The sequence below is a fragment of the Syngnathoides biaculeatus genome, chromosome 9 (assembly GCF_019802595.1).
Source record: "Syngnathoides biaculeatus isolate LvHL_M chromosome 9, ASM1980259v1, whole genome shotgun sequence".
Classification (NCBI taxonomy): domain Eukaryota; kingdom Metazoa; phylum Chordata; class Actinopteri; order Syngnathiformes; family Syngnathidae; genus Syngnathoides; species Syngnathoides biaculeatus.
Genome location: NC_084648.1, coordinates 7,010,186 through 7,025,005, shown reverse-complemented (window position 1 = coordinate 7,025,005; position 14,820 = coordinate 7,010,186). Strand labels below are relative to the sequence as shown.

At 45.6% G+C, this 14,820-nt stretch overlaps 1 protein-coding gene across 2 annotated transcripts in view; it reads left to right on the top strand.

Moving 5' to 3' along the window:
* LOC133506295 (metal transporter CNNM1-like) overlaps nt 1-14,641 on the top strand; it is an 18,630-nt gene extending 3,989 nt beyond the window's left edge. The window contains exons 2-14 of one of the 2 annotated variants that reach the window (XM_061830295.1): nt 756-1,289; nt 2,174-2,435; nt 3,354-3,706; nt 4,227-4,560; nt 9,162-9,305; nt 9,540-9,680; nt 9,784-9,953; nt 10,704-10,794; nt 10,933-11,054; nt 11,124-11,379; nt 11,687-11,782; nt 11,900-12,004; nt 13,073-14,641. In XM_061830295.1, the coding sequence (XP_061686279.1) occupies nt 885-1,289; nt 2,174-2,435; nt 3,354-3,706; nt 4,227-4,560; nt 9,162-9,305; nt 9,540-9,680; nt 9,784-9,953; nt 10,704-10,794; nt 10,933-11,054; nt 11,124-11,379; nt 11,687-11,782; nt 11,900-12,004; nt 13,073-13,194 (2,601 nt within the window). In that variant the 5' untranslated portion in view covers nt 756-884 and the 3' untranslated portion in view covers nt 13,195-14,641. Of the gene's footprint in view, nt 1-755; nt 1,290-2,173; nt 2,436-3,353; nt 3,707-4,226; nt 4,561-9,161; nt 9,306-9,539; nt 9,681-9,783; nt 9,954-10,703; nt 10,795-10,914; nt 11,055-11,123; nt 11,380-11,686; nt 11,783-11,899; nt 12,005-13,072 lie in introns of both variants that reach the window. The other variant, XM_061830294.1, reaches the window with a different exon arrangement.
* Nucleotides 14,642-14,820: the final 179 nt, after the last annotated feature.

The following is a 14,820-nucleotide window of genomic DNA, read 5'->3' as shown; positions in this document are numbered from 1 at the left end:
GCAAACCTCAAATCTACATTTTAAATACAAATATATAGAATGCAAAATACTCTTGATCCACAGCATCCATTTAATAAACAATTTGGGAATAATTGATACTACGCAATTAAAACTTATCTGAAATTATTTCACTGCAACTAGGCACTAATTATTCTAACTGGAAATATTTGAAGAACAGAAATTATATTAAGGCTATTACACCCTTCTTTTCATAAAGCCTAGTGATTGATATTGATTGACATCTGCCTCACAGTTTTGAGGGCCGGGGTTCAAATCCGGGCCCCGCCTGTGTGGTGTTTGCATGTTCTCTCCACTTTACTTTCACACCCCCAAAACGTGCATTGTGGATTATTGGACAACTAAATTGCCCATAGGTGTTCATGTGAGTGCAAATGATTGGTTGTTCAGATTTTCCCTGCGATTGGCTTGCGACAAGTTCAGGGCAAACCCCGCCTCTCCCTCAAAGTCAGCTGGGAGAGGCCCCATGCAGCACGGCTGCGACCCTAGTGAGGATAAGGGATGTAGAGAACGAATGGATGGACAATGTTTGAAAAGAGAAGAAATATTAATTCAAATGTGTTTGAAACGCACACTAAAGGTGATATTGTTATGGGATGCCGCACTGCACAATAACACAAATGTTAAATTTGAAGAAAAACTACTTGAGGATAATGTAAACAATGATTGGGCTCATGTAAATGAGCTGAGCTGCTTGTTGCTGCTGCAGTGCCACTGACTTCATGTCCTAAAATTAGCAGCAGTGACGTCACCGTGGGCGCGTTCGTGCAGCATCCTCTCAGCTCTCAGCACATGGACCAGACCGGAACCAGCGGCGCAAGAGCGGCCCACACCCACCGAGGACTCGGAGGGACTCTCACCCCATCATGGCGATCCTCCTCCTCTTCCTCCTCCTCTTGCCCGGGCCGGGGCTCTCCCTGCTCGGCTTCCGTCCGGAGGAGACCGGCCCGGAGCTGTCCGTGCACGACGGGGTTCTGAAGGCCACCGAAGGGACGCGCTTCACTTTGCGGGTCTACTACTCCAACCCCCCGCTGCACAGTAGACTCAACCGGACGCGGACCACCAGCGCGGCCCCTTGGATCGCCTTCATCGAGGAGCCCACCGGAACCCAGGCGCGCCCCCGACCCCGGAACGTTTGCGCGGACAAGAGCGCGCGCACGTCCGACATCGAAGTGCTGGGCTCGTTCAAGTCCGCGTCGAGCCGCAACTCGGTCCTGGTGGAGCTGCTGGCCAAGGAGCTGCGCCGAGGGGAGAGCATGAAGTTCTACTCGGTACGTATGCCGACACATGATTGGAGCACGGTCTCCATAGCAACGAGATTCGAGAGCCATATTGCATGACTGTTTAGTAAAGTTTTTACTGCATGCGCGCGTCCTGCACACGAGGAGGAAAACGATAGAGGGAAGGCAACTACCAAAACTGGGTACAAGTTGACATCCGTGCACAACTAGTACCACTTGTGAAACGTAGGAACTTTTATTCAAGTTCACGGATTAGAACATTCTTTGTCCTCACTCGTCAGACGATGCAACGCAGTAGTGGAACGGCCTGAGTGTACTAGAGCACAATGACTGTTTTGTGATGTTTGTCCACTACGAGACTCCCTGTCAGTGATACTGAATAAATGCTTAAATGGCTGCAAATCAACATTCAGTGCAACCTCTTTGTACTAGTATTTTCTTCACCCTCTTTAGTTATTCAACCCAGCACAGTACTAAATCACAAGGGGGCCTAGTAGAATGATTATATTCCAGTGTTACACTCGTTAGTTTTTCCACGGCTGCCTTGACATTTCTGGACACTAGAGCAATTTATTTATCCAATATTGATCTTGAGGTCCATGTACTAGTATGCCCTTTGTTCTCATAAGTAGAACAATTCAGCGGCTACTGTTTGGCATCCGTGTACATTTTGCATGCTAGTAGGGAGGCTAAATTGTACACTAGTCGACATCCATCCACTTCTAGGACTACTTGTGAAGTGCTCAATCAGTTATTCTCAATGCGTTGTCTTTTAGAAATGTTTGTTTTTAAACATTTTAATGAAGCTCCCACTAGTGTGTTGAATTGTCTCACTAGTGAAAAGAAAGAGGGCACTACTACATGGACCTCAAGATGGATATTGTTGCTGGAGAAGAATTGCTGTTTTCCCACAGGTGTGCACCTTTGACGGGTCCAAGTGGGAGCACTACCGGACTAGAGACTTCTGGGTGGCGGTGGTTGAACGCGTGGGGGAAACTCCCGAGCTGTGGCTGCAGGTTCTGGTGTCGGTGCTTCTGCTGGCCTTGTCGGCGCTCTTCAGTGGGCTCAACCTGAGCCTACTAGCGCTGGACCCTGTGGAGCTACAAGTCCTGCAGAACAGCGGCACCGACAGGGAACAACGCTACGCCCGTAAGATCAAATCGGTGCGCCGCCACGGTAAGTACGGAAAAATACCTTTAAACTACTAGTACCGGGTCTACCTGAAGGTCTGTGTACTAGAAGTGGGCTCTTTATCCTCTCTATTTTGACAGAAAATTACAATAGAACGACTCTAGACTCAGATATTTTGCTGGTAATATTTTTATACTAGTAATACTTATTACAGGTACACAGTTGAAACTTGCTAATAAATGAATTTGCAGCACTAGTAACACTGCATTTATCATGCACTAATAGCCTCTTTATCAACGATAACAAAATACTTTTTTTTTTTTTTTGCTTCACCTGTCACATGTCGTTGTCCTTTTAATTTGCCAAAGTTGTAGTAGTAATCTGTGGAAATGTCATAGAGTAACGTGAAAAAAAAAACGTTTCAGGTTAGATAATTGTTTTTCGAGTACACTGTGTACATCCTGTTTGTTCCACTAGGGAAATGGTTCGTCAACTTTTTACACCAAGCACCGCCTCAAAAAATTCTTGGCTGTGCAAGTACCACCATAGCGACCACCATTAAAATACGAGCAGTGATCCCCGTTGATCATCAAAAGTGGGGAGGAACTACGGGCGAAATGATGAATTTAAATGATGACTCAATTTAAATGTTGTTCATGAAACTTCAATAAAAATTGTACCAACATAAGATGATTTTAAAAAGTCAATGCAAATGTATTGTCCCTAAACGTTAACCTCAAGTGACCCGTACTTTAATGGATTAAACAATAAATAAAGCCACTGATGCACCGTTTGAACTTCTAATTCAGCAATTCTGTCTTATACCGCTAGAGGAAGCCCGCATACCACGAGTGCTCCTCATACGACACTTTGAGAAAGAACTTGGAGAAAAAAAAAAGTGTGTGCTAGTACATGTACCCTTATCTGAAGGATATGGAATAAAGGTTTCATGTTTCTCCAAAGGTAACTACGTTTTGTGTACACTGCTGCTGGGTACGGCACTCATCAACGCCTCCTTGGCCGTGTGGACGTGTCGCATCCTGGGCATGACGTGGGTGTCCACCGCCATCTGCGCGCTGGGCATCTTCTTCGTGGGCGAGATCCTGCCGCACTCGGCGGCATCTCGCCACGGCCTGGCCATCGCAGCGCGCAGCATCTGGCTGACGCGCCTGCTCATGGTGCTCTCCTTCCCCGTGTCCTACCCGCTCAGCAAGCTTCTGGATCTCATCCTGCACCAGGAGATCTCCAACTTCTACACCAGAGAGAAGCTGCTGGAGATGTTGCGCGTCACTGACCCGTACCACGACCTGCTCAAGGTACCTTTTGAAGTTTGCGGGAGTGAAGCGCACTGCATGACAGATTGACTCATGTTATGATTTCAAGCCTGGGTCAGGGTTTCAAACAAAGATTATGGTTTGAACCCAGAGATAGGGTTCCAAATTCAGGTGTGAAGCCTGAAATCATTCAACCAAGCTAATGCTAACACATAAAGGGAAACATTTAAAACCCTTTATATAACTTTTTATTTGAACACAAACGGTGCAGCAACACATTTAGCCATTCAAAATGAAAGCATTCGCAGTCGTATAATCTTAATCCTCTGTGAGGATTTGAGACATCTGTACAGATGTCCATATAGAGAATAAACATCTATCTCTCTTCGTTCTGGTCGCCAGGCTGCCCAGAACCGCAATGGCGTGTGACAAAAACTGTACTGTGCTATGTTTTTATGAAGTACAATACCCTTATTTTTATCTTTAAAAAAATAGTTATGAGCGTGATCACAGAATGAAACTCAACTTTAAAACGCAAAGTACTGTCATTTACTTCGTCAAGGAGGAGTTGAACATCATCCAGGGGGCGCTAGAGCTGCGCAGTAAGACAGTGGAGGACGTTCTGACCCCGCTGGGCGACTGCTTCATGTTGGCGGCCGACACCCTCCTGGACTTCAACACCATGACGGAGGTCCTGCAGAGCGGCTACACGCGCATCCCCGTGTACCAGGACACGCGCGCCAACATCGTGGACGTGCTGTTCGTCAAGGACCTGGCCTTCGTGGACCCGGACGACTGCACGCCTCTGCAGACCGTCACACACTTCTACAGACGCCCGCTACACTGTGTCTTCAGTGACACTACCCTCGACGCCATGCTCGAGGACTTCAAGAAAGGTAGGCTTTTAAACTCTGGTTTTGATCCTTGGTTAGGGTTTCAAATTAGGGCTTCAAGCCTTGGTTGAGGTTTTAAAGAAGGGTTAGTATTTAAAAACCAGGTTAGGGAGTTTCCAGTTGTGGTTTGACGGCTCCGCCCTGTCCGTAACCCACGTGAGGATAAGCGGTGCAGAAAATAGATGGATGGATGGGTTGAAGTCCTGGGATTTGAATTCAAGTTTAAGGTTTCGAGGTAAGGATAGGATTGGGTGTACCTAAGGAAGTGTTCTAAGATGTGTCATAGTTGGAGGAGTAAAAAGAAGATGGCAAGATTTTGCTGGGTACTGCAGTCAGGGGGTGGGGGTGGGGGTCTGCCGGCCAACCAATCAGAGGCTTTGCTGCTGCTCCCTCCTCTGTCAGCATTTTTTTTGTTTTATGTACACAGTAAAGTTTGTGATTAGCAGGGGAGATGAGCGAGCTTGCTGGCCACCAGCCGGGAGAGTGCACGGTTGTCACGGCAGCAGCTTTTAGCAACCACTCAAACAAGAGCACTCAAGATGATACTGTAATGAACACCAGGACGAGCGTGGAATTGCCTCACAATAAATGCACTTTCGGCGAAGACAGTCCTTGTCCACGCAATGACGAACACAATTTGAATCGATTGGAGATTGGTTTGAGTGATGACTTTTGGAATCAAGTGGGAACATAAATTTGAAGGCAAGTCACAAATAAAAGGCCCGACTGCAGCTCCAGTATTCCTCGTGTACTCTTGTGCAGAGAAGGCCAGCCAGCAATTTCCCATTACAGTGAAAAAAAAGAAGTATTTGAACAGCCTGCTATAATGCAAGTTCTCCCACTTTGAAACCATGGAGCGGTCTGAAATTTTCATGGTAGGTGCATGTCCACTGTGAGAGTTAATCGAAAAAGAAAAATACAGAAATCACAATGCATGATTTTAAAAAAAAAAAATATTTGTGTGATACAGCTGCAAATAAGTATTTGAACACCTGTCTCTCACTAAAATTCTGACCCGCAAAGACCTGTTAGTCCGCCTTTAAAAGTCCACCTCCACTCCATGAATCATCCTGAATCAGATGCACCTGTGTGAGGTTGTTAGCTGCATAAAGACACCTGTCCACCCCATACAATGAGTAAGACTCAAACTTGTGACATGGCCAAGACCAAAGAGCTGTCCAAAGACACCGGAGACAAAAGTTGTACAACTCCACGCAGCTGAAAAGGGCAACGGAGAAATTGCCAAGCGGCTTGGTGAAAAAAGGTCCCCTGCTGGAGCAATCATGAGAAAATTGAAGAACCTAAACATGACAATGATCAATGATCCTTGGAAAGGTGAAGAATCAGCCCAAGACTTCACAACAGGACTTGTTTGATGACCTGAAAAGAGCTGGGACTACCGTTTCCAAGGTGACTGTTGGTAATACACTAAAACGTCATGGTTTGAAATCATGCGTGGCACGGAAGGTTCCCCTGCTTAAACCAGCACATGTCAAGGCCCGTCTTAAGTTTGGCAATGACCATTTGGATGATACAGACACTCCTGTGTGAGGTCGTTAGCTGCATAAAGACATCTGTCCACCCCATACAATCACTAAGACTCAACCTTGTAACATGGCCAAGACCAAAGAGCTGTCCAAAGAAACCAGAGACAAAATTGTATAACTCCACACGGCTGGACCATTTGGATGATACAGAGGAGTCATGGGAGAAAGTTTTGTGGTCAGATGAGACCAAAATGGAACTTTTTGGTCATGATTCCACTAACAATGTTTGGAGAAAGACAAATGATGAGTCCCATCCCAAGAACACCATCCCTACTGTGAAGCATGGGGGTGGTAGCATCACACTTTGGGGGTGTTTTTCTGCACATGGGACAGGACGACTGCACTGTATTAAGGAAAGGATGACTGCGGCCATGTATTGTGAGATTTTGGGGAACAACCTCTTTCCCACAGTCAGAGCATTGAAGATGGGTCATGGCTGGGTGTCCTTCAACATGACAATGACCCGAAGAACACAGCCAGGAAAACCAAGGAGTGGCTCCGTAAGAAGCATATCAAGGTTCTGGGGTGGGCTAGCCAGTATCCAGACCTAAATCCAATAGAAAATCTTTGGAGGGAGCTGGAACTCCGTGTTTCTCAGCGACAGCCCTGAACCTGCCTGATGTAGAGAATATCTGTGTGGAGGAGTGGGCCAAAATCCCTCCTGCAGTGTGTGCAAACCTGGTGAACAACTAGAGGAAACGTTTGACTTCTGTAATTGCAAACCAATGTTAATATTTGGTACAGTAACATTGGTTTTCTCAAATGTTCAAATACTTAGTTGCAGCTGTATCACACAAATAAATTGTTGAAAAAAAATTATACATTGTGATGTCTGGATTTTTCTTTTTGGATTATCTCTCTCACAGTGGACATGCACCTACCATGAAAATTTCAGACCCCACCATGATTTCTACGTGGGAGAACTTGCAATATAGCAGGGTGTTCAAATACTTATTTTCTTCACTGTAGCTGGAGTGCTGAGTGGCCAAAGCTGCATCAGTTACAAATCTTAAAGATGCATGGTACACTGGATCCGAGATTTTGAGGGATTTTTATCCATGTATGTCACCACAGTCCGATACCAATCGGAAGACACTAAACAGCACTCTTCAAAATCACCAATGACCCCCTCCTGGCAGCTGACTCTGGACTACTCGCTATCCTCATCCTCCTTGATCTGCAAGCAGGTTTTGCCATCCCATGTCCGAGTCAATCCTACTGAACAAACTCCACCACAATGGCACCCCCTCACCCCACCCACTCCAATGGTTGAATTCTGAAATGAAATCTTTCAAATCCCATCCATTCCCTGATTTGTCTGGTGTCCCCCAGGGCTCTGTACTGTTAGTGCAGATTAGCATTAGCATCTCATGACAAAATGACAATCATGTTCGACATTGGGAATGCTAATTTTTTGTATTTGGCCATGTCAACACAGCAAACCAATCACCAATTTGGTGGATTGGTGATGAAATGCTGCATCCACCAGTGAAAATGTAACGGAGGGCATCATTTACACACTTTGCACTGACCCACTTAGATGAATGTGTGTGTGAGTTAATGAGAAAGTTGAACAGAATCCAGACAAGTGAGTCTCACTGAAAGGATTCACTGTTGCTGTGTTTCTGTGTGTGCGTGTTGGTTTGAGACCAACACACGCACACACTGGAACCTCAACTCAACCGTAGACACAAAGTCCTCTTTACACTTTTTGGGGCGTTTTCAGTGGAAAAGAAGGCACACACATATGCGCTCAACCACAATTGTGTTCCTTTGCTTTGCTTTTTAACTGGAGAGTGGAATTAGTTTTGCGTGATTGCGTTTTGCATCTAAAGACATCAGCTGTTACACAAAAAGGAAAAGGAAGGAGGAAGGAAGGATTAGCAGAAAGCTCGTCCTCCATTTTAAAATGTCTTTGCGTCGAAGCTATTAGCTGAAAGGTCCACTAGCATGAAATGCACCAGTTTGAGTGTGTTATTAATGAAAAAACAACAGCTGGTATGGACCCATCTGTTTTTTTTTTAACCACACAACATGATTTTGACGTATATGGCTTTTTGAATCTTACGCCATGAAAAGTGTCTCGAGGGATTTGTTTCCGAGAAGAAGCAGGAAGTGACGTACAGGGCAGTCGTGCACTCAAGCGCTCTCGTATGTTTCTATTAGTTTTACCTGCTGGAAGGTAGCTCGTTGTTCTTTCGTGTTAGCCAAAATGTCGGCTCGTTGCATTGCTGGATATTGCTTGAACACTCGGGAGGATGGATTCGCTCTTCATACTTTTCAAAAAGACCCGGTTTGTTGTGAAAAATGGATTGCAAAGGATGAGAGCTTCGTGGGTTCCAAATGACAGATGGGTGTGTATACAGCTACTAAAAAAACAATAATTGGGGGTGGGGGCGTTATCAGTCAGGGCTGCTTAATATGTTGATGTGCACATCGGAAGGCTTCCGTGCAACAGCCACTGAAGGACGGCCTCCACAGGCATTGTGGATCGCCGCCGCCTTTGTCGACACGGCTTTTTGCCGGGGAGGCTTGTCGGGGTGCCAGGGCACGGTGGCTCATCTCCGACACTGAGGTGGATTGGACGGGGAGGCGGTTTGGCCGCGGCGTCGTCATCGCTCGCGGGCGGTGTCGTTTGTCAAATCCGCGGCGGTGGATCGGGCGGGTTGGTGGTTTTGCCGCATGCGGTTTGGCCGTGATCCGCATATCATCTAAATATGGCTTGAAACGATATAATTTTGCCCCGGTCACTTCACTCGGTTGTGAGACGTTGTCTTCTTCGAAAAGAATTTCCGTCCCAGAAGGGGCGTGTTCGTCTCCCATAGTAGGGGCCACAGCGTGTTTTCAATGGCAAATGTCCCAGTGTGACGTCACAGACACAAGATGCAGCCAATATGGCGACCGCTTGGATGGCGAATGAGACTTCCGCAACTATGCTCATGTTTATTTGAAGTGAATAATGTTATATGTATTTTTCATTACAATATCTATTTTAGAATGTTTATAGGCATGACACTTGACCTTTAAGCAAGCTCCACATAGAGTGCTTTTCGGCAGGTAAATCTCACCTGGCCATTGTTCAGCGCGTGAACAACGAGGGCGAAGGCGACCCGTTCTACGAGGTCATGGGCATCGTCACGCTGGAGGACGTTATCGAGGAAATCATCAAGTCTGAAATCCTGGACGAGACGGACCTCTACAGTACGGGCACGACAGTAGCAGCATTGTTGTGATGAGAGCAAATGGATTTTTATGATCAATACATTTAATACTTTTCTTAAAAATGTCCAATTCTCATAATTGCCTTAATTCTACATCATTTCTGTTCATTATCAACTATTTAGCATCCACATACAATTTCTACAGAAACCGCACTTTGCAGTTTTGATTTGATTAAAATAATTATGTTTGTTCCGCACGTTGCCGCGTCGATAGCCGACAACCGCAGCAAGCGTCGCGTGTCGCACCACGACAGGAGGCACCAGGACTTCTCTATCTTCAAAATGGCCGACCACGAGATGAAGGTCAAAATTTCCCCGCAGCTCCTGCTGGCCACACACCGCTTCCTGTTCACAGGTTAGCGACAAACCGCAGCTCTTTGTATATATACCAAAGCCATGGGGAAAACAAATGATGCTAAATGCTAAGCTAACCATCCCTGGGTTTTGTCTCCCATCAGAGGTGGAGCCTTTCAAGCCGGTCTACATCTCTGAGAAGATCCTGCTGAGGCTCATCAAGCATCCCAGCGTCGTCCAGGATCTGAACTTTGACGACAAAAACAAGCACGCACCAAAGCACTTCCTGTTCCAGAGAAACAAGCCTGCAGATTACTTCGTCCTGATACTGCAGGTACTCCACTTCTGTCATACTTTTATTGTGAAAACCAGCAGCTCAAAATTGACCACTGGCTTTGCTGGTCTGTTGCTTTTCATCTGAAATCTTGTCTCATGTTTACTTGATCTGGTCTTTCAGCTCATTTATGTTTTTATTCTGAAATATATCAGCTCCTGGTTCCGGTTCTTGTGTTTTTTGTTTTTTTTTTCATACTTTGACTAAAATGGCTGGCTCACACCCCCTGGTTGTGGTTCATCTGGTCTTTTACGGTATTATTCTGAAATCCCGTGGCTCCTCTCAACACACTTGACTGCATGAAATTTTCTCCGACTGAAAATTGTAAAAGTGCTGTCTGAAAATTGGAAACCAGCAGGGGAATTTAAAAAAATGTCACGATGCGCCCACCAATTTGAAAACCACTGGATTAGGGTTAGGGATTGGGATGTCCTATATATTTTGTCCTAGTGTTGTTGCCATCGCTAGTTACGAATATGCACTGCAGATTGTGCAGTTCCTACAAAAAGTGCCTTGACAGCGCCTGATTAAGGTTCTACAAGTCTGTAACGCTTTTATTCTGAAATACTGGCTCACATTGTTTCCTGTTTGTGGTCCCTCTGGTCTTGATGCTTCTACTCTACTAAGCTTGTCTCCTAGTTCTGGTACTTCAAGTGTTTAAATATTTTATTTTGAACTCCTGTTGCACATCGTCTCATTTTTTTATGCCTTTAAAGCTTTTATTGTGAAAGTCGCTTTCTGGTCCTTCAGGGTAGAGTGGAGGTGGAGTTTGGCAAAGAGTGCCTCAAGTTTGAAAATGGAGCTTTTTCCTATTTTGGCATTCCCGCCATCATGCCAGCAGGTAAACACAAACAAACCACGAAGGCCAAACGGTTCTAAAATATGACATTTGCTTGTCTGTATACAAAATGTACATAATTTTTCCTTGACCATACACTGTGTGTGTATGTATTGTGTAAAGCTTTTTTTGGGTGCTCAGACCCGAGGTCCCCGTCTCGCTCAGAGTCAGACGGGTGGTCCCCAGGCCAGCTCAACGGGGGGTCCAATGTCTACGTGCCCGACTATTCTGTGCGACAGCTCACGCCTGTACAGATCCTCAAGGTGACCAATCACGGGATGCCTCACGGCCCCACTGCGCCCCAGTTTACCCACAACCCTCCTTTGTCCCAGATCACCAGGAGCCATTACCACAATGCGGTTGGGGCCTCCAGGATGGACACCTCGCCGCAGACGCCCGACCCTGACGCCCAGGTAGCGGAGCCTCTGGCGCCCGAGAACGGCACCCCCGCTGCCGGCACAGCGGGCGCCACACTGATGCCGCCGCCTTGGGACCTGGGTCGACACCCTACGGCCAGGACCAGAGAACAACAGCAGTCTGGCATCCCCCACACCACCTCCGTGCTCAATCGCAGGAATCGCATTGTCAGTAAGTTCTTATAAAGAGCAACCGCATGTTGGCTCTTGGCAGGGATAAGTTACGACAGCCGCCATATTGAATGTGTCAGTTGCATTTGTACCAAACAGCACCCACCCCCCAACAATGCACCAAATTTCCGAATGTTCCGGGGTGCAGTGCGCCCAGAGTGAATTTCCCAACGTATCTGCTGTTGATATTTTGTTGGTGTGATTGAGTGGAACGCATCTTATATGTAACGAGAGGGATCAAACTACGTGATTACAAAACCCTTTTAGGGCCATTTTTTTCCTTAATAAATCTGGTACCAATGTTGCAGGAAGTAAGTCCGACGGACAGAGGAGTCCGAGGGATTCCATCTTCCTGCGGCTGGACGAGATCCCGTACAGCCGAGACGACCAGCCGGACGACGCTGGTAACCATCAAAACATTCACATTGTGAAGATGTCCTTAGTTTTGAACGGTAAACCATGTCAGGACCGTGGCGACGAACTTGACACTCATTTACGTCCTTTGTGTGCGCTCGTGTCAGACCTGGCCAACGTTCCCACGGTAACAGACACGTCTCCGTTCATCAGCAGCTTGTCTGTCAACGCCTCGGAGGACACGCTGGGAAACAAACTCCGACTCAAGCTCAGTCAGTCTGCATGCGCACGCATGGACATACACGACTCATTCATCAGTTTTTTCAATGCCTTCCTTTCTCCAGTTTTGATTCACATGCAAACAGCCCCCACCCGCCCCCCTGCTCACCACCACCAGCATACAAATACAAAAAAGGGAGGAGGGGAACCTCACACCTACTCATACAAATCCATTCCCTTAATAGAAACAACACACACACACACACAGTAATTTTGTTAAATGCCACAATAATAAGGGATAATTTCTTACAGAATTTCATATTATTTCCCCCGGATGTCAAAAGTTGACTGTAATTTCCGGCCTACAACACGCACCTGGTTATAAGCCTCACCCAGTACATTTGTAAAGGAAATACCATTTGGTGCATACGTAAGCCGCAGCTGTGTAAAAGCCGCCAGTGCCCACATTGAAACACGAGATAGTTACAAAGAAAGATGGTACACAAAGAGTTTTCAGTTTGAATACCTGAGCTTATCAGAGCAACAACATGGTAGAACGAACAGGGCTGTTAAAAAAAAGAAAACATACCGGTAAAAAAAAAAGAAAACTGCCGTGGCAGCTACACAGTAGCAACACGCTCGCACAGCACTAACAGGGCCGGTTAAAAAAAAAAAAAAAACATACCCAAATCACTGATGCGTCAGTAACAGCAGCAACACGCTGGCGCGGCGCTAACACTGGGATGGCGCTAACAGGGCCCGGTTAAAAAAAAAAAAAAAAAAAAAACCATACCAGTAAAAAATAAATAAATCACTGAGACACAGCTATAACGCAGCAGCAACACGCTAGCGCGGCTCTCACAGGGCCGATTAAAAAAAAAAAAAACAAAAAAAAAACTTGTAAAAGTCACTTCCTCGGCACATATATTCCACCGATCTCACTCTTACCTTTTCCGTTTGAGTGCCCCCTTGCAGTCGTTAGAAAAAATGCACAAATTAGCCGCATCACCGCATAAGCTGCAGGGTTGAAAGCGTGTGAAAAAAGTCGCGGCTTATAGGCCGGAAATTACGGAACATACATTTCCTTAGTGTCGAGTAGCATTTTTTTTGTGTGTCCTCAGGCCACAAGAAGAGACAAAAGTTACAAGAAGATGATAAAACAGAGGAGCCAGAAGACAATTGGATAAATAAACACGATGAAACGGAAGAAGACTCATCTGAACACACGCTCGCTAAAAGCTAACTTGGGAACCGAGACGACCGCACAACCTTAACGACATTGTTTACGGAAAAGACCAAGACGTCTGGTTTTATTTAGCGACCTCCTCCAGGGGGCGCTGCTTCGACAGCAACGCGGATGCTGGCATACGTGAAGAAGACGTCCAACGAATGTCATATCTATTTTGTAGATGTCAACAGGTCACGTTTTCTTGTGATGACGCAACGCCAAAGATGTCACCATGCCGCAAGAAGTTAATTTGAACTTTGAAACGATTTTTGCTCGTGAGTGTTGCTGGCTTATATGACACTTTGAATCATAAAACACATTTTTTGATACTTAATGCATTTTATGCTCAAGTGTATGAGGATGAGTAAATATGAAAAAATGAAATCTTGTTCAATTAATCGCTATTATAATAAAACTAAAATATTTTTATAATGTATTTTATTTTAATTTTGAAAATGATTATTTTGAATGTAAATTATAAATTTATTTTGAATTATTTTGATATACTCCACACATTTGCAATTTTGTTTTCCTGTATTCCGGCGGCGTGGTGGACCAGCTGTAAAGTGTTGGCCTCACAGTTCTGATGACCGTGGTTCAAATCTCAGTCCTGCCTGTGTGGAGTTTGCGTGTTCTCCCCGCGCCTGCGTGGGTGCTCTCCATCCACGTCCCAAAAACGTGCAACATGAATTGGACGCTCTAAATTGCCCCCAAGTGTGATTGTGAGTGCGACTGTTGTCTGGCTCCGTGTGCCCTGTGATTGGCTGGCAACCAGTTCAGGGTGTCCCCCGCCTCCTGCCCGTAGACACCTGGGATAGGCTGCGGCACTCCTGTGACCCTTGTGAGGATAAGCGGCTAAGAAAATGGATGGTTTGATGTAGTTATTCCAAAATTAACTTTACATGCTATAAAGATGTCTTTTTTTTTTATAACTACTTTAATATGTGTTTTCAATTTTACTTTTTAATATTATAATTGGTTCCTCCCACATCCCAAAAACATGCAACATGAATTGGACAGTCTAAATTGCTGGTGTGCTGGCTTTGGGCAAGAGGACCAACCCTACCATCCTAAACTGGTCCCCAGCTAGCTGCAGGGCGCACATAACCATTTGGAGTCACATTCACGGCTCAAGGTAAATTTTTTTTTCCTGGTGCTTGGGGTTGTGGGGGTACCGAGAGAAAACCCCCACGTATGCAGGGAGAGCTTGGAAACTCCACCCCAGCTGACTTTTGACAAAAGGTGTGGAATATCCTGAACTGGTCCCCAGTCAATCACAGGGCACATTTACACCACTGAACAATTGAAAATCTTCAATGAACCTACCTTGCATTTTTGAGGGATGTGGGTTGAAACACACGCAGGCACAAGGAGAACATGCAAACTCCACACAGCTGAGGCGCGACCTTTCAGATTTGAACCCACAACTTCTGAACTGTGAGGCAGATATTTCAATCAGTCAGCCACCAATAAATAAACATTCTGGAAAATAATAAAGAAAAAAAAACAACACTGTGTCCAACACAATTTTTTTTTTCCCAATACTCACCTTCATCGGGCTCATTTCTGATTCCCTTCTGCCATCATAAAAGCAAATTGTATGTACATAATTTTCATCATGAAATCAAAATATACAGAAAA